The following is a 21,521-nucleotide window of genomic DNA, read 5'->3' as shown; positions in this document are numbered from 1 at the left end:
GCAGTTATCTCTGCTATCTTCTAAAATAAAAACTAAAAGATAGGTGAAAAACATAAAATAAAAGAGTAAAAAAAAATCCAGACTTTGTAATCAGGAGGCAAGGTTAAAGTTACACTAAATGAGTTTTTTTTTTTTTTTGCTCTGCTAGTAGGACAAAAGCTCTCTAGACATCTGTGAAAAAAGTCAAAGCTCCTATGTGTGTGATTAAACTGCTAATAAGAAGGCAGGAGAGGCGTTTGTCTTGGAAAATGCTCAAATCCCCTTTATGCTAAAGTTGCACTTTAACTATATAAATGTGAAGCCAAAGACTCAGATGATTTCCTCTTCTTTTTTTAGGTTCTTCAAATGTGTTTGCATATTTTATTGTTCCTATAAGCCATTTAGCGTGGAAGTGTTACAGGAACAAAGCCACTGAGAGCTGCTGTTTGAATACTCAACTTCTCCTAGTGTTTTTCTTGGGACAGAAGATTAGTGAATCAGTTTGTACATACTTCTTTTCGGAGCAGATGTTTGAAAGCAGAATAAAAGAAAACAGATTTTCTGGGCAACGGTTGCCAAACACGTGCCGTTTTACTCTTTGGGAAGCACATTATGCAACTGGCATGTCATTATAAAGCAGTGCTGCTGGCACAAATTCAGCACAATGTAAGCTGATGCTAAATGAGAGCCAGACCACTGTTTACTCATAGCAAAGCTTTTATTCTAATACCATTTGTTTAGTCAAAAACATTAGTTTGCTTATGTCACACATTACATTTAAACAAAAAGTAACTTTTGCTCACTTTGGCGCTGACTTGTGCTCGGCTCAGTGACGTTAGGAATTGCCGAGTGTAGCGTCCCTGTGCCTGTGAATTCTCCACAAATAAGAGGAATGCAAAGGCAGGAAGCAACTTGGGCTCAAGAATGCAAACCCGATAGAAATCAGGTGATTGCTCGTGCGGGCCAAAAAAAACAAAAATAAAAACTCTGCAGACTCACTGGGAGGTTGTTTTTTTTATATTCAACTTCTATTCTCACAGACAAGAGAACAGCATGTTTTATGAGTTCCAAAAAACATATGCTAAAATAATAATAGAAAAAGTTTACCAAGACAAAGGAGAAAAAAAAACAGTCAAATCTTTCTCCAGTAGATTCTCTCAGAGAAATGATTACATTCATTTACAGTACAGAAAACATGTTTTTCCCGGGACTAAAAAGACTTCTCTGTCTAGGGGAAATGAGTGGGACTCTTATATTTTCAGACTGTGTTATTTAAAGTGATTGACGTCTTTATAAGGCATTTTTTCTCATTCAAAACCTTTTAACCTTCTGTTAATCTTATTTCAGAACTATGGAGTGGAAACGGATAACCTGAAGAATCTCGTTGTGAGGATGAGAGCTGCAACCAACAGTCTTCACATCGCTACAAATGATCGCAGAAAAAGCCCCCCATCTGAGGGAAGCATGTCTCGCAAGCCACCAAATGACTTCCTAACCTCTGTGGTGGAGCTGATTGGTGCTGCAAAGAGCCTCCTAGCTTGGCTTGACAGGTGACTGCACTCCATTACCCCTGAGTATTAGATCATAAACCAGATCATCATCCAGTTAAACGCACCTTAACTAGCTGAAAATTGGGTAACTGTACCAGTTTTGTTGGTTGAATTTCAGGTATGATAACTTTTTTGTCCCGTATTTTATGCCAGCATCTTCCAAATCGTTATTGGAGGGTAATGAGAAAGTCGGACTTTTCTCCACAAAGTTCTGTTTTATATATAGCTGCTGTTCAGCTTTTGATTTAGATGACAGTATCCTCTCCAGTTGACTGGTTCCATAACATGTTATGCATTATAAGCATAACGTATTAAGCAGGTTGTCAGTATTATTTGTTTGCTGATTTAGAGTCTCTAGTGACGACTATGTCAAGTTTTCAAAAGACATACACTAATCACAGATAGAGGCCATTTATGGAAAAATTGGCCTGTTCCAATCTTATCTTTCCTTTTTCTCTCTCGCTCTCTCTTCTTACTATAGGACACCTCTCACAGGGATCAGTGACTTCACAGCTACCAAGAACAAGATCATACAGCTGTGCCTGGAGTTGACCACCACAGTTCAGCAGGTCTGCATGCTAAAAACATCACACTTTTATCTGAAATCACGAAAACATGCACATAATAGCCTTTTTCCACTGAGCACACATTAACCCCCAGGCACAGACGTTCACATTAAAAGAGCGTTGGAGGAAATCTAGTCTGGCAGCCATGACACAAGCCTGAAGCCAGCGGTCTGAGTACATTAATGCAGAAGCCAGTGTTTTTCTTGGGATGTTTTCCCCTCATGCTGGCTAATGAGGTGACCCTCCCGGGCCCCGCAGCAAGGAGTTGTTTATTGCTTGGTGTTGGTTTTCTTTTTTGTATTCTTTTTTTTTTTTTTTCATTGCATAAAACTCCACTTAAGTTCTTTAGAAGGAAACTGGCAACCATCCTCGGGCTACCGTCTTCTTTTTGCCATGTGGTTTTTGTTTTGGTCTCTTCTGCAGCTTCCAGTCATCTTATTTCTTATTTCTCCTCTTAGATTAATAGAGAATCTACCAGCTATTGGCACTATTGTATTGCACACAATCCTATAGACTTAATGCACGGCCTTTCATCGTTTAAGGGTTTGCATTGAGCAGTTTATACTTCTTGTGAACATGACTGCTGAGACTCCAGGTGTCATTTTAGAGGCTTATTGGTTTGAAATAAATTCCTTTCCCAGAGTGCCTGTTTCTTTGCCAGAGTCTGGGATTTCAGCACCTCTGCTGATTTACTGTGGGCAACTCGGTCATGGTCGTTGGAAGAGAAGTGGGGGGTATACATTTCCCACACTGCCATGCCGGGTGCAGAGGTTGCTGGTGCTGGAAGTCTCAAAATCATTGAGCGAATCATTTTTTCTCATGGCCTGAGCAGAGTAGCAGTTTGATCAATGAATCTAGCCCATAGCAAGTAACTAATTTCATCATAAAATACAACTGTATAAAAAACTGTCATAAGTACTTAGAAGACTTTCTCACTTCATTCACCTTGAAGTCCACTGGTTAATAAATTGGGTGCACAGCAGTCTGACTCTGATTGGTTTTATGACGATGGGGAGCTATGGCCTGATGTTGGCTCAGGTTATTCATGAACTTGTGCCTCGAGTTGGACCTTTTCAGATCATGCAATTTATATGTTGCGCTTGAATGAAGCCAGTGTGCAGGGCCATAAAGCTGAGAACACATTACCAATGTTTGGCTGGCCGACCGAGCAGAGTGGATGTCATTGTCTTTCAAAGGAGCAACGATTTTAGGCTTTCTGCTTTTAAAAGGAATGCAAATTTTAGTGCTCCAACTTGTTCCTCAATAGTTGGGTACATTTTTGTGTCTTTAGAAATGTGTAAGAAACGTCAAAGAAATGAGCAACTCCAAGCCAGCCTGGAACGCAGCTCAAAAATATTAAGTTATGTCTGGAATGCAAACCAGAGCAACAGTCCATGCTTCTGCTTTTGTCCACTCAGGACAAAAGCACTGTCGGGGAAACTGCAGCTTCACTGAAAATGAAAGTTTATAACATAATCCTTGTTACTCCATAATAGAAAATGTAAACAAAGTAGCTCTGACACCAAAATACTGTATATCAGCAAGACAATTTTTGCATAATCAGCCCAAATTTTACTTGTGAGGGTTTAATTAAAATAACATATGTCAAAATATTATTCTGAAGACAGTATCAGTCACACAAAAAATTTAAAAATAAAAAATCAGTCTGTCTTGAGTTAGATTTCCCGCAACATTATGGTGTTGTGGGAAATCTAAGTCACTTGAAACTAGGGCTTGGCGATATGGCTGAAGACGTTACAATACAAGGGTTTTATATCAGTCAATAAACTGGTAAATAATCCTACAAAACAGTATGTTTTTAACATTGGGTTAGTGAGTTAGGAGGAGTTCATCCTCTTCACCAATTGACTTTTATAGAGTTCATCCCTATTTCCTGAACATACTAAACAAAGGGTGTTTAGTATGTCGTTTTTTTATGTTGCGAATGAACAGCCACTCATCCGGTAAAACGGTGTTTTAACAGTGAGCATCGTCAACAGGGCGCTGTTTCAGACGCTACATCATCCATATATGGAAGGGCTTCCTATTTAAGTGAGCGTGACTCCGTTCATGTGATACAAGTCAGAAAAGTACATTTTAAAAAATTACTTACCCATTTTGAAAAACAATAACAAGTGCAATGAACTGTTTCATACATTTCTGACTCTAAAATATTAGTCAGAAATTATTTGCCCACTAATACCTATTAGTGGGCAAATAATTAACCAGGATAAAATGTTAAAATCATCGCTTTACATGAAAAATAAATATCAGGAATCCAAGCTTGAAGCATCTGGATTTTTTTTTTTTTTTTTTTTTTTACTGTCCCTCGGTCACTTCATGCTAGCAGATCAAAGCTGCACGCAGCCATCTGATCCACGCTGGTTATGGGAGTATGTGTAATCTAAGGGATCAGTGCATCCTGGGAACTGGTCCTCAGTGTCTCACAGTACTTAGTTACTATGCTGCCCTGCTTTCATTTTGTTTTATATTTGTGATAAGAAGAAGGTTCAGTAAATGTTTGATGGCAGACTGGCCAGATTATGTCTGCAGCCTGTAATTAAACTGTTTTGTTTCGAGATCTCTTGAAACATGTATTTTTAGTCCATTCCTCTTGGCTCAGTCAGTCATGTTTTCCTCCAAACACGGGCCTCATTCTTGAAGGAAATATGCAGTTGCTTGTTTATGCAAGCATAGATTCTTTCTGAAACCACCATATAGTGTAGGCTGACATTAGAAAATAGATTGCATGGAAACGTGTTTTTTTTGAAGAAGAAGAAGAATGGGAGGATTTGTGGGGGGGGTTCCCCCTGCATACCATGTTTGTAATAGCATTTTATTTTCCCTCAAGCAATGAAAACATAGCAACATTAAATGTACAATAATAAACAAAGAGTTCTTTTAAATTATGTAAACTTTGAGAATATTTAGGAGTTATAAGATGCTTCTCCCACATACGGCCATGCAGTTCTTGTCAGTGCAAACAAATCAGCAGTATGGCAGGCCAAGTGCTTTTGCAAACAGATGCTCCCCTTTAACCCTGTGGAATGTGCAAAGCTATGGAAATACAGAGAAATGTTCTCGACCCCCATTCGCTGTCTGCACAATGGATTTACAAAGACCAACAGAACTGCTTTTGTGTTTGGGACATGCCCCACACGTCATAACAGTTTTCTTTACTTTGTGTTGACAGTAGTTTGTGGCTTTTGATGACTTTGAAGAAATAAGAGATTGAGGTTTAGTAGATTTTTTTTCCTCAGCTGTCTGGACTCAACAGTTGTCCTGTGTTGTGAACGAAGACTGAAATTGGGGTAGCTTATAAAAAAAATGCACACAGTCTTACTGCCTCAGCTGTGTCCAATCCAGTCATGTTAAAGCTGTCAGGACCCAGTGGACAGTTTCCAAGCTGACTTAACTGATTTCTTTGGAGCATTTCTCACAGGTGCATCTGAATAAATATCATCTCAAGGTTTCAAAGAGTGAATTTCTTTTATCAGTGTATTACACACATTTATTTCTGTTCATTTTTATGGTTATGGCTTGCAGCTAAGAGCTTTTCAATTATATTGTAATTTATTGAGATGCATTTTTACATCTAATCAGTCAGTATCATGCCAACATTGCCTGCTTGTGAGAAGGAACTGTGGAAAGCTGCATTACATTTGCTTGGGGAAAAAAATGGCTTCAGTCGGCAACTTCTCAGACTACAATCACACATTTTGCCCCTGCTGTTATCTTTATGTCATCACTATATCCGCTTAAGAACCATTTAAGCTCCAGAGCTCTAAAATGAACCAAGGAGATCCTTATGCAATTATGGCATCCACAAAACGTAGCCAAAGGGGTAATTTTACACTACAAACTGTTTATTTGTGGGTCCTCCCCATTTTTCTTCGTTCTATATATGGGATTCTGATTATATCGTTTTTAGCTGAACCATATACTTTTTCTGTCTCTCTCCCTCAAGTGATAGAAAACTTTATCTCTCTATTGTTTACTGCTCACAAGTTTAATCTGTTGTCATTTCTCTCCTGTAACAGGACTGCAGCGTCTATGAGATGGAAGAAAAGATTCTGGAAGTTGTAAGTATGCCATGTCTTTTCCTGCAAGTCCATAAAACGTAAACCAAATGAGAACCAGACATTCCATTATACATTCTTATACGGCAGAAAAAAAGCTTTCTGTGTTTTTTTCTTACCAAAGTAATTGTGTCAAATGCTTTCAGCAGATCAGGTCATTTTCTGAGTGCAAAGAGCAGACAGGTCCATAGGGTTGCCAGTAGAGGGGGTGGTTCTACTACGCCCCTGCTATCAATCAGGGTTTCCTGTAACTGACACTCTATCGAGTCTTTTGGCAGAATAACTGGGCTATCTAAAAGTATATTAGTACTGTATACTAGTACGTTACTCTTTTTACTTGAAGGAATGCATTATTGCAGCATCTGTGTGCTACTGAACCACTGAGTCCAACCACTGTCCTCGCCTTCCGAATCTATTTCCAAGCGCTTGAATGGGCTTTGGGTCAAAAACTTTTCAAGGCTACACCTGTCTTACCTGTACATGCATTTTCCTTCCACTCAACTTTTAATTAATATACTTGAACAGAGCTGTGAACAGTTTCTTGCGCAGCGAGGCATGTTGAATGGGATGTTTTCTGGAGAACAGTCAAGTTAACAGTCTTCCCAATGACAGTAAAGGCCATAGCATATCATTTCTGCATTTAAAATAAGCTTGATCACAGTTTACCAAGGTCTTAGACTTCATTATCCAACTCCTCTTGAGTCATTTTGCTGTACCTGTCCCTCTGCAGTCAAAGACTTTGAACAACATCTGTGACCAGACCGTGAGAACCACATCGGACCCCCTCATGAGCCAATCTGCCTGTCTGGAGGAAGTCCAGCTGACCAACATCAAACCAGGCGAGGGGCTGGTGAGGAATTCATACGAGTTTGTCGAATCCTGCTTTTTTTTTTTTTTTTTTTAATAATTCCCCAGGAATGCATGAAATGCACGTCAGATTGTGGCCTTCCACTTTTCCGTCATCCATGCATCTCCCTCTGGGAATATTGTGTTTAAACCACAACCACAATTAAGGTTTTGGGTGTTTGTTTTTCAACCTAGGGAATGTACATCAAGTCGACATACGATGGTTTACATGTCATCACTGGCACTACAGAGCATGTAAGTACAGCTGTGAACTTAAAAAAAACAAAACACATTCAGCCTTTCTCCTTGAAGGATTTATTTACGTCTGAGCCTTTTTCTTATCCTCCTCCTCGTTTGACGTGGGAAAAGAAAGTTTCAAAATCTGAAGGAGAAAAAGGGTTGTGTAAGGGGAGCTGTTTGTGTTTTCACTGATAAGAAAATGTCACAAACAGCGTCTACAGAAAAGCATGCCCTTTTTTAACCCACACTGAGACAACAAGCCAGTGACTAACGCACAAGCATCACATCAACAGTGGGATCTTAACGCCTCCGATCTCTGAATGTGAATCAGAATCTGAATCATCGCAAATCACGACAAGTTGATCCTGTCTGGCCTTGATGTGATGAGAAAAACAATTAGAGAAATAATTCCTGTCTACGCTTCTTTTTCAGTCTCCAGCAGACCTTTCAAGAAAGATCCATGCAGGGGATGAAGTGATTCAGGTCAACCAGCAAACAGTGGTGAGCTTAATATCTATTATTGTGAACTAAGTACAAGTTGTAGTGATGGTAATAAGATTAGGAATTGGTTCTGTCTTGTTATATCTAGTGTGATTGACACCTTACAAGAAGGAACAGCACTATTTTGGCAATTATTTAAATCTGTGGAGTCAGAGGTCACACTTATTTTGGTCCCATGTATGCAGAGGTAGCAACAACCCCTCAGCTAGACTCAATAAGATTGAAATCCACATAGCACACATGAAACCTAACTGTTGCTTTTTACTCAGAATAAATTTTATATCCAAATAACATCAATTTATTTCTTTTTCCTTACTGTTTACAGCAGTGTTTCAAAGACAATTAAATATTATATTATCAATATTTTCTAATAATGTGCATAGTCATTTCTTAAAACTTAAATAAGAAAAGATTCTTAAGTGTTTCTATCACTGTTTTATTTTATTTACTTGAATGCAACCTTTGCTTATTTTAGGACTATCTTGCACATTAATAGTTTTGTGTAAAATTATTCTTTCTTTGCCTATCTGATCAGGTTGGCTGGCAGTTGAAAAACCTTGTTTTCAAACTGAGAGAAGACCCCAAAGGCGTGGTCCTACTACTGAAGAAGAGGCCGACAGGAACGACAAGCTTCACCCCCGCCCCGCTTAAGAACATGCGCTGGAAGCCCCCCGTACCTCAGGTGAGTACTTGCAGACAACATCTCTTTCTTCATGTCAGGCTAATCTCTGTCAACTAATTATTAGCTTTTTAGGGAGTTGGTTCCAGAATAAGCATGTTCAGACAGAGCCACCCTGAGAATGCTGCTGGCTGAGCTCTATACACTATTGAGCTTTATCTTTAGGTACAACAAAAGAGCAAAAGAAACTCCCATGAAGTCATTCAGTCTAATAGATAAAGCCACCTGTTGTAGCGTTTGGGTCCGTTTAGCTTATTTCAGTACACAAAACAAAAATGACCCAGGTGTTTTATTACAAAGAAATGGGAGCATAACATAGTAAACTTACTTTATTTTTCCTAGAGAAAACATCACAAACCATTAAAGGTAACTGGGAAATGAGAAGCAAATAAAGTTCTTCTCCCCTATACTGATTTTTTTTTCTTTTCTTATTTTCACATTTTTAGTATGGCTTTTTTCAGATTATCAAATTGTTTTAATTATGAACAAAATACATTCTGGATGAATATAAGATACAATTTTATAAATGAGAAAAGGTGCCCAAACCAATGATAAAGTTATTCCATCCTAAACGTGACCAGTTAACAATGACTGTTATCAGGCGCTTTGTAATGGTTAGCAATAGGTCTTTTATATTGCTGTGGAGGGAATTTTAGCTTACTTCTCTGTGTAGAATTGCTTTTGAATATGAGCGACAGGTTTAGGGTTTTACCACAGCATTGATACTTTGACTAAGCCACTTCAAGACGCCCTTTTTCAAAACACGTAAAGATGGACGTGCTGCTGTGCTTTAGATCATCCTGCGTGACCAAAGTGTACTTAAACTTAAGGTCAGGACCTAATGCTGGACACTCTCTTGTGGATTTTCTCAGGGTGGTTTGGTTTGTACAGGATTACTTTATAAGCTTTCCTTTAGTAGATTAAATCATCATTTGAAAAATTCTCTTTTTTTGTACTTACTCAGATCATCATTGTCTGATTTTTAGAATTGGTTGAATCTAGAACATTGTAGTGTTATTAAAAATAACAAACAGAAGCGACCTGTAAGAGATGTACATTTGTTCTACTTCATCTTGTGGGCCCATCAGACCTGACACGAGGGTATCTCTTATCTGACTCCTGTTTTAACATACAGTCAGTCTATTAGCCCGCTGTAATCCTACACTTCCAGTTTTCACACCGTGGAACTGTGCTATCATGCGTGGCCTGCTTGATAACCTGAGAAGCCAAGATGAGAGAATAACAGATTTGATATCTTTAAGCAGCGGAGAGGGGTTTCAGGGAACAATGGGGACCATAAACGCCAGCAGCTTGTTTTAACAGGTTCTGGAGGAAATCAGAGTTAGACATCTCAGTTTATCTTTGATAATGAGGCTTCAAAGCCAAAACAGAGTCACGTCTTTCAGCCTGACTCACAAAGATTCAGTTGCACTACATGTTTTTGATGTATTTTAAACTACAACCTTAATAGGAACCCCTATGAAACGATAAGTTTTTATTGTTATATCAATTACTGGGTAACAGGAACCAGCTTTTCCATTTAAGGCTGAGAACTGCAGCAGATAAAAGCCAAATATTTAGTTGTTGAGTCAGGAAACATAACTGTGGTAAATGAGTGAATGTCTTGCAGACTATTTTAGACTTCACTTACAATCTTTCCATACCTCAAGCAAGAAAATTTATACTTGTAGACACACATAAGCACTTAAACGTCTCACCACATATGGTGAGCTCCTCCCTTTTACCAACAAGTTATATTTAGGCAATATTTGAAGGTGGAAAAAGCACAAGCCAAAAACTAAAAAAAAAAATAATAATCTTTTTGTTTTGACCGTGATTGATGCTGAAGCTGGATTTATTGAGGGCCGCACCATGTAATCAGGATGTAATAACTTGTGTAAAAATATTTATTTTCCAGAATAATTCCTCCCTGATCCGATCCCAGTCCCCCTCCAGTTCAGCTAATGGATCCACTAAAAAGGAGAAGCCAGCTATTATGGACTTGTACATTCCTCCACCGCCTCCAGTGCCGTACACTCCACGGTGAGCCATGTGTTCAAATCCTTCTTGTGGTCTACTTTCCTTTCTCCTTTGTGCGTTGCTTTCTACCCTTTTTTGTGTCTAACTTTAATCCTTCCTAATTTACTTCCATTTCTTTGTGTCCATCTATGCTTCCTACCTTTTGTGTGTCTTACGTCTCTTGTTTCCTTGCCTCCTGTGTCCTTTCATTTCTTACGTATTTCTTTTCTGTTTCTTCCATTTTTTTAATGTGTGTTGCTTTATTTTAATGTTTTTATTTTTCTTCATTTTTTGTGTCCTACCTTCTTTCCTTTCTTGCGTCTCTTTGTTGTAGTTTCTGTGTTTTTATTCAAAGCCAATGCGGTACAGAAATATATGTGACAAATTCATGGTGACCTGTGGTATCTTATATTTTAAAGTTAATTTAAAAGGCTAAAAATTTGAAATTTAGTCAGGAATTGCTGAAGAAATGCTTCTCAACAACATCTTATGATGCAACATCTTTTAAGATCTGACATATTTAGACTTGATTCATAAATAGTGGGCTGCAGTCATGTTTTCACTTCTCTTCCTCATTACTACACGTTCTCATCTGCTCATCTTCAGCCCACTCTGCATCCCACACTGCACACTTTTCTCTTCGGTTCACTTGGATTAGACTTGTTCATGTAACACTATTTGTTTGTAAGTCATCGTGATCTACTTCTGATGCCTTAGAAATGTGAGTTGAGCTGTGATAAATAAGCAAACATTTGTTTCTGCGTGCAGAGAGATGAGAACAGACTCCCTCTCCAGCATCAGTAAAAGACCAAAGGGCTCTGAGTCACCCAACTCCTTCCTGGACCAGGAGAGCAGACAACATACCACCATCGCAGATTATGACAAGTTAAAGCCCAGATGTCCCATCGAAGCCACCGTAATCCAGCCCAGAATGAGGGAGCACAAGGTTTCACGTGGTTGGTATCTTAAATAATTAATTAATAATCTTAAATAATTCTGATGCGTAAGGACTCGAAATGTTCTGAAAATAGAACTTACAAATGTGACATTCTTGTCTCAAGGTAAGCCGAGGCCACTGTCGATGCCAGCAGATACTTGTGCTGCAGTAGTGGACACATACGCCAAACCCTGGGCACATGGCAGAAAAGGTATTCATATTTTTAATCGCCAGTTTGCCAATTCTACAGCCATTTGATGCTGATTTTAACAAATTCCTATGTTTCCACGAGAAACGGGCAATAGGATACTTTCTTCGGCTTTCTGAATAGGTATAACATTATATATGTGTGTGTGTGTGTGTGTGTGTATGTATATACTTCTTTATAGAATGTTTAGTATAAAACAAAATTATAATTTCTCAAAAACTTTATACTTAGGGCTATCTATGCACATCCCTGAAAATCTACAAATAAATTCAAATTCTTCTGGCAAAGAGATTCTTCAGTTAAACAAATGTTTTTGTTCTGAATCGATTTATTACCTAAATGACATTTTTAACTATTTTAAAAGGACAAAACAATGCAGTTTCACTGTAAAATCTTAAAGTCCTTGGTTTTTACTGAAATCTACCTCCTTGTTGTTAGCAGACTGTGTTCACAGCCACCGTTCCTCAACACAATTTGAAACTGACTACCAGTTGCTCTCCTTTCAGTAACAACTTCCACTCTAGGGGTTGTTGATATTACTGGTATCTGTTTTTGTTTGCTGTGTTCTCAGAGAAACGGCTTTCAACCACTAATCAAAACCCTTTAATTGTCAAATGAGTCGATTTTGATCACCAGACAATTTTTCTGTGGATCTCTATTATAAACTTCAATCCATTCTCTGGATTAAAGTGTCAGTTCAAGTGATTCTTTAAATATTTAATGAAAGCAGTCCAGGGAAATGTTTGTCAGTGTTTTATTATCCAGGACATTTTTAGTCCTGTGGCTGAACTGCAGCAGTTTAAAGAAATTTCTTCTAAAATTGTATATTTAAAAAAAAAAAAAAAAGGAACGTACTGAGGATTTTCTTGACTATCTTTTGAGTTCTCCATTTTTATATAAACATTTTGCCAGCTTTATATATTTTTCTTTTATCTCTTTGCTGAGAATCTTTCACTGTCTTCCTTCCTTAGGCGAGGACCTGCTGTACAGATACCTCAGCAACGAGCGCATTCCCACCATTGCCGAGGAGGTCCCCTCGGCATCCTCACCCTACAGGCCTGCGAGGGAGCGTCAGCTCGTTCGAGTGGACCGCATCCGACACAGCTGCTACTATTCCAACTCAGATCTCCACAACAGCGCCACCATCCCCTACCAGGAGGACACGAAAAAGGCCCCCGTAAGCCCCATCTCAAAGCGCACCCCAGCAGAGCGCTCACTACTGGTCAGTTGGATCACGCGGCTTAAGCTGTTGACTCACTGATGATGTGCTTCCTGTGCCGGGGCTTCCTGTTCCTGTCCTGTGTTCTTCCTCAGTGCCTTTGACGTTTAAACGTCCAGCTGTTTTTTTGGCAGCTTCAGGGCTCTCTCACTCTCTTCTCTGACCCCAAACCTCCACATTCTCATGGTGTTAGGGCTACTACCAACTACTGCTACTACTACTACTACTTCTACTACTACTGCTACTACCCACAATCAACCTTGCTTTGTAGTAGTCTACTCACTACATTAAGTCATTGCCTCTTTAACACTGCCCTCAATCCTAATCTCGGACTACAAAACTCCTGAGAATCTGTTTGCTCAGGTCTAGAAAAACCTTGGCCTTGTTCTCTCTTTTTAGACTTCTGTGTACATATTAAGTTATGTGATTTTTCCATTGAGATGTTCTCTGACACAAATATTTAATCGCTTGAAGTTCTTTAGTTATGTGCTTCTGTAGTTTTTCCATTTCCAATAACTTATAAAGTGAAAGTAAGAGGAGAAAAATGTTTGATAGAAACTGCTTTGGATTTTGATGTTTTTCTTTCCTAAGATATATATAATTTTTTTTTCATATTATTTATAGTACTGTGGGCAAGCATTTTCTTTCACTTGTAGATTTCTTTTGGTTTGTCGTTGCTTAATTGTTAATGATAATCAAACAAGCCCCAATATCAGTCAAAGATAACACGAATACATGAAAAAGAAAAAACACATGACCCACCAATTCACACAAAGGACATGTGTACTTTACAAAATTATAATATGATCTTACTGCGATTTATTTCCCATTTGTTGTCGAATTTCTTAAAATTACTTCGAGATTTTTCAGTGAAATACATTGTTTAACCCTTGATTCAAATAATGTCCAAAAAATTGTATTTATTAAGGTTAATTTTTGATTTAACATGGGGTTGATAACTTTTTTTCTTTCTTTGTTTTCTTTCTTTGTTTTTTTGCTTTTTTTTTTTTTTTTTTTTTTACAAATGACCAGGCTGGTTTGGTTAGGTTTAAGTATGGCAAAAAAAAAAAAAAAAAAGCAAAATCAGGAGAAATCTGTAAGGTGTTGAAAGTTGTTTTCACATCACTGTACATTTCAGTCTGCCACTAGTTGCCTCTTGTAAGCTATGCATAAGGTTTCTGCGGTCACTAAAGCTCACCGAGTTGCATTGGGTTTTGATGTTTACACTTATCAATAAGCAATTATTTGTGCATATTTAAGACTATGCACATTGACCTTCAGTTTGCTCTGCAGTTACCCTCCTAAAAGGCCCTTCAGTGTCTTTGAAACATGGGTCCAATAGCCTTCTGATATTTTGCTATGGATAAATAAGAAGAGAATGTCAGTATTATTTAAAAAAAATTATTGCAGGAAGTGTCTGTTGTTACTTTTTCTGCCTTTTTGTAAGATTTGAAAAGCATTTTATTAAAGACGGCAGTTCATGTCAGTGACTTTTTGTATTGTCTTTATTTTGTCATCATGCCTTGAATGACAAATGTGTCCTCACATGAATAATAAAGGATTTGCTATCTTTCTCTTCATTTGAACACTGCATTATTAATCTGTAATTGTACCGGTTTGCGTGCCTAAAATGGTGCTTTGTAAAGGAAAGGCCAGTCTGTTGTAGCCGTCTGTCATTCTGACCTGTTTTAACCTTCGAGGCAAACACCGATTCTGCTTTTTAAGCATGTGGTGACACAAGATAGCTAATGTCAGGTTACCTTTTTTTTTTTTTTTCCCCTCCGTCTCAGATGGTAATGGTTATGTAACCACTTCTCCCTTTGTTGAACTTTAAATTCCACTTGGGGGTGGGAGGCTGGAAGGGAGCATATGGTCAAAGCAGGTTTTCCATCAGGAGATCATTTTTCCTGCACATATGTTGTGTTTTAAACATGTAAAGAGCAGGTTAGAGTCACCTTGGCGTTTTATTTATTTAAAAAAAAAACGGCTCTCCGACAACCACCAGAAAGCTGAAGCGTTGAACTGAAGTTCTAACCACTTTGGAAACTGACACAATGTTCTTTCCCTCTTTCCTTGCTGCTATCCCACTGCATTGCATGAGTTGGATTTTTGAGCGAAGCCTCTTTTATCTCTCCTTCACCACTTCTTTCCATCTGCCTGTGCTTGCTGAACTGTTGTCGCCTGAGGTTCTCATTTAATTTGCACTTTCTGGAAACCTGTGGTCTGCTTAAACACTACCTGCACTCTGCCTAACCAACTGCATGCGTTTGCTAACAACTTATGCTTCATGCCTGCACATCACACAAATGGTTTCACAGGAATGATATGCTCAGTTACAGCTAGTTGGTGCATGTTTTTGAAAAATTACCTTTTAAATAATCAAACTGTTTTTGTGTTACTCGTTTAAAACGGAACATACTAAATGAATGTCTCATTCTTTCTTTGTTTTTGCACATTTGTTGACTCCCAGTGAAGTTCAGAGTACTGCGTAAAAAGTGAATCAAAAACTAATTTAGTGATTTTAGAGCATTTGGAAACCCATACTCAATTAAAAATAAAGCATCTGTGTGAATCTAATGTCGGGGGGCACATTTTAATGAGTTTTTCATTCCAGCTGCTCAAATCTCTAAAGCTTTATGTGATCAGGATGAATATACGTATGATCTTTTTGTTAAAGAGGGGATTTTTTTTAATAGCAGTTGCATAATCTAACTGTGGAAGTATAGAAAAAAAAATCAGTCTTTGAGTTTATTCACCATGTGGGGGAGATAAAATCGCCTTTTAAGAAATGATTGCTTCGAACAAACCCCTGACAATGTTTACTAGCTTTCCTGTCAAAACCTGGCACACCTACCCTCTTGCCAGTAGCCAGTCGCTTTTAGTCTTCTTTGTTGGAGTGTAGAGATAGATATTTGACTCTTTGTACAAGCGCTAGATGAGGGGTATGAAACCTGCAGCTTTGCAGCCACATGTGCCTGAAGAATGTTGTAATTAAAAAAAAAAAAGTTTCTTATGTTTTTATGCAATATCTTCCATAACCGAAAGGCACTAATGGTGCAAGAAATCTTTTTCTCTGTTACGTCACAAACTGTAATTATAAATATGGAAGTCAAGTAAGTAAATGTCTTCTCACTTTTGTAACATTTGTTTTTCTTTGCACTAAAATCTAAAAATATGAGTCAAACTTTGTTTTATTTGATTAATTTTCCCAGTCATAAATGATATTTTACAGAGTAAGTAGTCTTAATATTTATAGAGCTGTCCATTTCCAATGTGTCCTGGATCTGACACGCCTCTTAAATAATCATTTCCCTTTCAGGATATCAGTCTTTGCTGCAGTTTTCAAACAGTGGGTTGTCGAAATTGGATGCATGCATCGTATTGATGACCCAGGGGAACAGAAAGGCAGGGATTGTTTAAAAGAAAATAAGAAAATAAACTCAAAATGATGTAAAATGATTTCATCACATTCCTTTTAGGGATTACTATAACCTTTTAAACTGGGATTTATTTAATCCCTTAGTAAATCAATGTGCTCAAATTAATTCGATTTTTCTAAAGTCGTTCTGTGACTGTTACTTAGGTAAGAGATTAGTTTTTAATGCTTTTTTATGACTTATGCTAAAGTCTAACATCTGTTTGTGTTTTTAAGTACAATAAATTAAAACATACCTGTCCTCAAGGCTACATCAAATGTTGCCTATGTTGCCAGGGATTCTGATTTTTGACTCAAAACTGGATGTACGTCCTGTATTTTTAGCCAGCAGGACATGCATGCATGGTATCAGAAACAGCCTTAGGACACTTGAAAGAGCTCAGGTCCAGAAACAGTAAAGTTATTTCTGTCTCCTGTTTGTTCCAGAGATAAACTGGATTCCCTTGACAGTGGTTTAGAGAAGAATTCCTCCAGCCGCGAGTTAACCGCAGTACACATGTTTCATACATTATGAAATGTCCACAATTCTTGCAATGCTCCCACTATTCATGAAGATAACTTGAAAACAATTGAGCTAGTCCAAACACAAGGTAGAGGACTGTTGCAATGTTTTACTGTCGATTAGCCTCTCTGGTAGTACTCAAAAATATAACTGACCCTTTAACCCATATAATTGAAACATGTTTTAACATTTCCTGGTTTTTATATTAAAGTGTGTTCCAGGATTTTCTTTTAATCTGATGCCTTTTTTAAAAACACGAAAGTTTTCATTCACATTTTACGCAATGTCTCTTATGTTTTGTGAATTTAGAACTGCTGACTTCACCAAAAGTACCACAACATATTCTTTAAAAGGCTTAAATGATTGTGAGACCTACTTGGGCCTCTCAACTTCTATGCATTAACAATAACTTTATGTATCACAGGAACATGACTGGTTCTCTAGCAGGGACTTCCTGAACCGGTGAGTTTCTCTGACTTTCTCTCTTTCCCACATATGAACTCCCACTGAGTCAGTAGGTCACATCAGAAACATAGGAGCAGGGATTTCCAAGAGGGAGGGACAGTCAGCAGGCCGTGGAATCTTTTTTAAACAAGCCAGGGGTCAAAGGTGGTCTGCTTTTATGTACATGGAAAATACACCAAAATGAGAAGCATCATCTTTTTTTTTTAAAACCTCTGCAGATAACACAAAATTTTCCCTTTCCTTTGAATGCTTAAATTTCGAGTTCCATAACATTCTGTCATGCTACAACTCTGTAACTTACCCTTTCACTTCATAATTATGTTCTTTGCATTTATCCTAGCTCATACAAGTATTTTACTTTTACGGTTTTAACGTGTGGAAAAGTTCAAATGATGTGAACAATTTATGTAGTTAACTCTTGGGACTTCCTGTATCCACACACTAGTATGTATTTCCGCCTCTGATTCTCTTCCAATTGCCAGAAATCTTTCTAGGAATGCCAACACTATCACAAATCCTGATTCCTCTAGCCTTCCAAGTAGTGGTATAAATACCCCACTCCCACTGTAGGATGGCAGTCTCCATGTCATCCTTGGCCCTTGGATCTCTTCCGGTCTTTAATGCAGATCGTTGAGGAGGTGTGACTCTCCCCACATTAGCGCCGTGGTTTTAAACGGTTCACACAAATCTATCAATTCCAGGCAGCTCTGTTCTAAGAGCCGCAGCACATCCGGTTTGCTCCATGCACGATCAAAAGAAATTACACACATTTGGAAAACATAACGGTAAATCTCATTGGAAAGCAATTTGACTCGTCTGCCATTGGTTGCACAAGCACAGGGCCACTGGCATGAAACTGGATTTGACTGATGTAATCAGGTGTCACCTCGATTTTGCCTGGTCAATCCGTCCTTCTTTTCAGGACTTCAGTTCTGCTCTTCCTGTTCCCACAAATACAGCTCATGCAACGGGGGGGAAATGAGCATCTTTTAGATGGGAGATGAAAGGAGGTGGGGCAGGAAAATGTTAGCTGCTGAAACAGGACTCAATAGTCATGTCCTGAAATTGCAGGGTGAGGCCAGGGTGAGGTAAACTGACTGTTGTGTGCAGTGGGAATAAGCTTTTCTCTGCCAAATGATGCCGTGGTTTGTGTCCAGAATATTATCAGAGCCCCAAGGACTGCAATTAAATGTAACTGTGTCCATGGATACTCATCCAGATTGAATAAGATAAACCTGATGAGTAGCTACAGATAATTTGGAGGATGTTTTTGTTTTTGTTGTTGTTGTTTTTTTTGTTTGTTTCTGTTTAGAAAATGTGATTTTATTTAATAAGCCATCACTGGGATTAGCTTAAGCTAAGATCATGTTTACTGTAAGGTGCATACTGACACATTTTCTTAGGGGTGTGTGTTTCAAAACAAAGATGTCTTTCTTTTGCTCCTACAGATACAACCAACCTCACATGCGATCTTGGTCTTTCTCACAAGCAGTAAGTAGATGATTATTCAACCCTCTGCCTGTGTCAGTGTGAAGTTGCTAAATGCTCTCTGCAACCTGAGGAATCTCTCTGGGCTCTGTGTCGGTACAGGAGCAGAGAAATCAAGGGCATCAGTTACTTTTCCCCACACAGATAAGACAACATGCACACTCTCTCAGAGATGCACTCCACGAGAGTGGAAGAAAGAAGCGTGACCTACCTCATGTTGTTGTTGGCAACAGGCTTCTTCCTGTCTGAAGAATCTGATCACTGAAGGCAAAGTTTGCTTCCTATTCACCAATGAAACACAAAAGATGTGTAAATCATGCAAATAATTTAGTTCTTGTTTTTTCCTAAATTAGAATTTGCAGCAATAGTCTAACAGATTTGTGCTTTTAAAATAATACACATCTGGTTTCCTACACTATGTGGGATTTAACTCAGGATTTTCCAGGGCTGGATAAATGGGTGGAATATGAAATGTATAAAATATTTGTATTTTTGCACTCATGTTTGTCCGTCCTCAATATTTAAATCCAGAGCACTATTGGAATATCAACAATGTCATAGAAAACCTTGGTATTTGTGCTTTGAAAATTGTCCAGAAAGGTCAGGGAACACTGTTAGAACCCCTGCTAATGTGTTAGCCAAAAGCAACATCCAAAACTTATGTACTAAATGTATTTGGATAGCTTAACGTGAGTCTTCTTTTATCAATAAAGACAGTTATGGTGGAACAGACATTTTTCATTCCCTGAAATATAATGTTGTTAAAAACTCAAAAATAGGTTTATTTATTTATTTGATTGGGTTGCTTATAGCTGCAGATTACAATGGAAACTGTCTTTTTTTCTGTTAAGGTCACATGATTGCCAACTTAAATAAAAGGTCCCCACTTCTTGAAGTACAGGTTAATTATTTGAGTGAGAACTGCATGAGTGTTTTACTGAGGTTTCTACACACACACAAAAAGAAACTACTGTCAGCTCCTCAATGCTACACATACCATCCACAAACCTTTGCAAATACTATATACGCTGCACAGACAGTCACTAGTGGAAAGTGAACAACACAGATTGTGCAGCCAACCAGTGTGATTTGTTGTTGCACAAAGAATACTCTTGTCTCAGCAAGAAAAAATTGCATTTTCCTGACAGCTTTTGTTTAAATGAGGAACGTTTAGCACAAACAAAATACTTTCCTTTTTTTTTCTGTCGTTCAGTGGTACATTTGCACACAGGTCAAAAGCCTCTCCCTTCCCCCTTTTTCTCTCCATGCGAGTTCCACCTGCTGAATAATGGTTACTCTGTCTGACCCCATCTTAATCATGCACTCAGTTTCTGGGTATCAACTAAGGGCCATGACGGTTCTCAGCATGAATCACGGTGAGAGATGGAGATCCACAGTGGTGTGACCAATTCTGTCAAGGCGCGAGGCTTTTGACATGAGTGGCAGGCAGGATTACCTCACTTCCACCTAAACACAGACAAACAAATTTTAAATTAACTTAACTTAGAGTTACTAGTGAAGATGAGAAAAGCAAAGAAATAAATGGGAGGGGGAGGAGAATGCTGGAGTTGGAGACTGGGGGACAAAACAAGGGAAAGTGTCTCTCAATAGCCACTTCAGACCACTTTTTAAATTCCAAAAACAAGTGGAAGAAAGGGGGGAAAAAAGAGAGGAGGCTCTCTGTCTTCTTCAGCAAGTGTCTTCTGTAAGTGTCTTCTGTCTTCTGTAAGTGAGACCTTAATAATGCTGGAATCAGAAATGTTTTTCCCATCCCAGCATAGGGAACGTACTGTAGGCCAGAATATCCATGCTTCTGCACACAGTTCAAGCAGTGATATTGTGGCTACAAACTCACTCCTACTGAGGCAGTGAGGAGTGATGAAAGGCAGGACACAGATTCCCACAGTGCTAACCCAAAAAAATCTTTAAAAAAAAATAAAAAAAACATATTTTCTTTCTTGATTCTTCCTGGAGAAGAATCATAAGATGATCTTATGTCAGCTTAGCTTAGCAGTAATTTCGAAGCACCCTTCTGACTCTTATGACCTTCACACTACGAGACATTTCATTTCAGACCAATCTCTCCTTAATCATAAAGTCTAATTGATGACAGCAGAATAAACCAATTGAGATTAAATTTTAATTTGAATCAAAAAAAGGTTATATTTAAATAATTTATTTGAATCTAAATGTATTTCATGTCGAAGCAAATTTAGTCTTTAGATTGAATTACTAAAATAGACACACTTTTCAGTGATTCTCAATTTTCTTGAGATGCAGCTGCAGATATTTGAGTTTTGTTCAGGTTGAAGTATTTATTCATCTCAGTGCAGCCTATTGGATCCAGTGAAGAAGATTCCCATCTGGTTGCTGAGCCACGTGAGAATCATCAGATGAGACTAACGTGTTAAAGCTTTCGTCTAATCTACGACACAATAAAGTTCGACATTATAAAGAGACTCATTTTTAGTCCAATTCACTCTTTTTTGTTGACGTGACTAAAGATATTGAATAGTGGGGACGTCGCGACCCCCAGTGGTAATAAGCTGTAACTGCTAGTTCACCTCTCCGGGGAGAAATCAGGAATTTTGTCTCCCTGGAATGCACCTGTAACAGCTATTAGAAAGAATACTATGGAAGTAATTATGTGCCATCAGAATTTGAATTAAAAATGCATCTGAAATTTGAATGTTTGAATTTGTTCTTACTTTTTCAATTTAAAAATTAATTCAGAATATATTTTTGACCTAAAAAAAATTTCAGTGTCATTATTTGTACATGTATGCAAATTTCATTTGTTAAAAAAA

At 38.1% G+C, this 21,521-nt stretch overlaps 1 protein-coding gene across 2 annotated transcripts in view; it reads left to right on the top strand.

Moving 5' to 3' along the window:
• cnksr3 (cnksr family member 3) overlaps positions 1–19,609 on the top strand; it is a 39,971-nt gene extending 20,362 nt beyond the window's left edge. Inside the window, exons 3-16 of one of the 2 annotated variants that reach the window (XM_008399545.2) lie at positions 1,327–1,529; positions 2,011–2,098; positions 6,136–6,177; positions 6,905–7,024; positions 7,216–7,275; positions 7,693–7,761; positions 8,297–8,443; positions 10,359–10,483; positions 11,228–11,415; positions 11,521–11,607; positions 12,576–12,826; positions 17,186–17,223; positions 18,675–18,717; positions 18,817–19,609. In XM_008399545.2, the coding sequence (XP_008397767.1) occupies positions 1,327–1,529; positions 2,011–2,098; positions 6,136–6,177; positions 6,905–7,024; positions 7,216–7,275; positions 7,693–7,761; positions 8,297–8,443; positions 10,359–10,483; positions 11,228–11,415; positions 11,521–11,607; positions 12,576–12,826; positions 17,186–17,223; positions 18,675–18,717; positions 18,817–18,963 (1,608 nt within the window). In that variant the 3' untranslated portion in view covers positions 18,964–19,609. Of the gene's footprint in view, positions 1–1,326; positions 1,530–2,010; positions 2,099–6,135; positions 6,178–6,904; positions 7,025–7,215; positions 7,276–7,692; positions 7,762–8,296; positions 8,444–10,358; positions 10,484–11,227; positions 11,416–11,520; positions 11,608–12,575; positions 14,314–17,185; positions 17,224–18,674; positions 18,718–18,816 lie in introns of those variants that run through there. The other variant, XM_008399546.2, reaches the window with a different exon arrangement.
• The last annotated feature ends 1,912 nt before the right edge of the window (positions 19,610–21,521 follow it).

Source organism: Poecilia reticulata, linkage group LG22, assembly GCF_000633615.1.
Source record: "Poecilia reticulata strain Guanapo linkage group LG22, Guppy_female_1.0+MT, whole genome shotgun sequence".
NCBI lineage: Eukaryota > Metazoa > Chordata > Actinopteri > Cyprinodontiformes > Poeciliidae > Poecilia > Poecilia reticulata.
The sequence above is the reverse complement of the archived record's forward strand: the minus strand, read 5'-3'. Positions and strand labels throughout refer to the sequence as shown.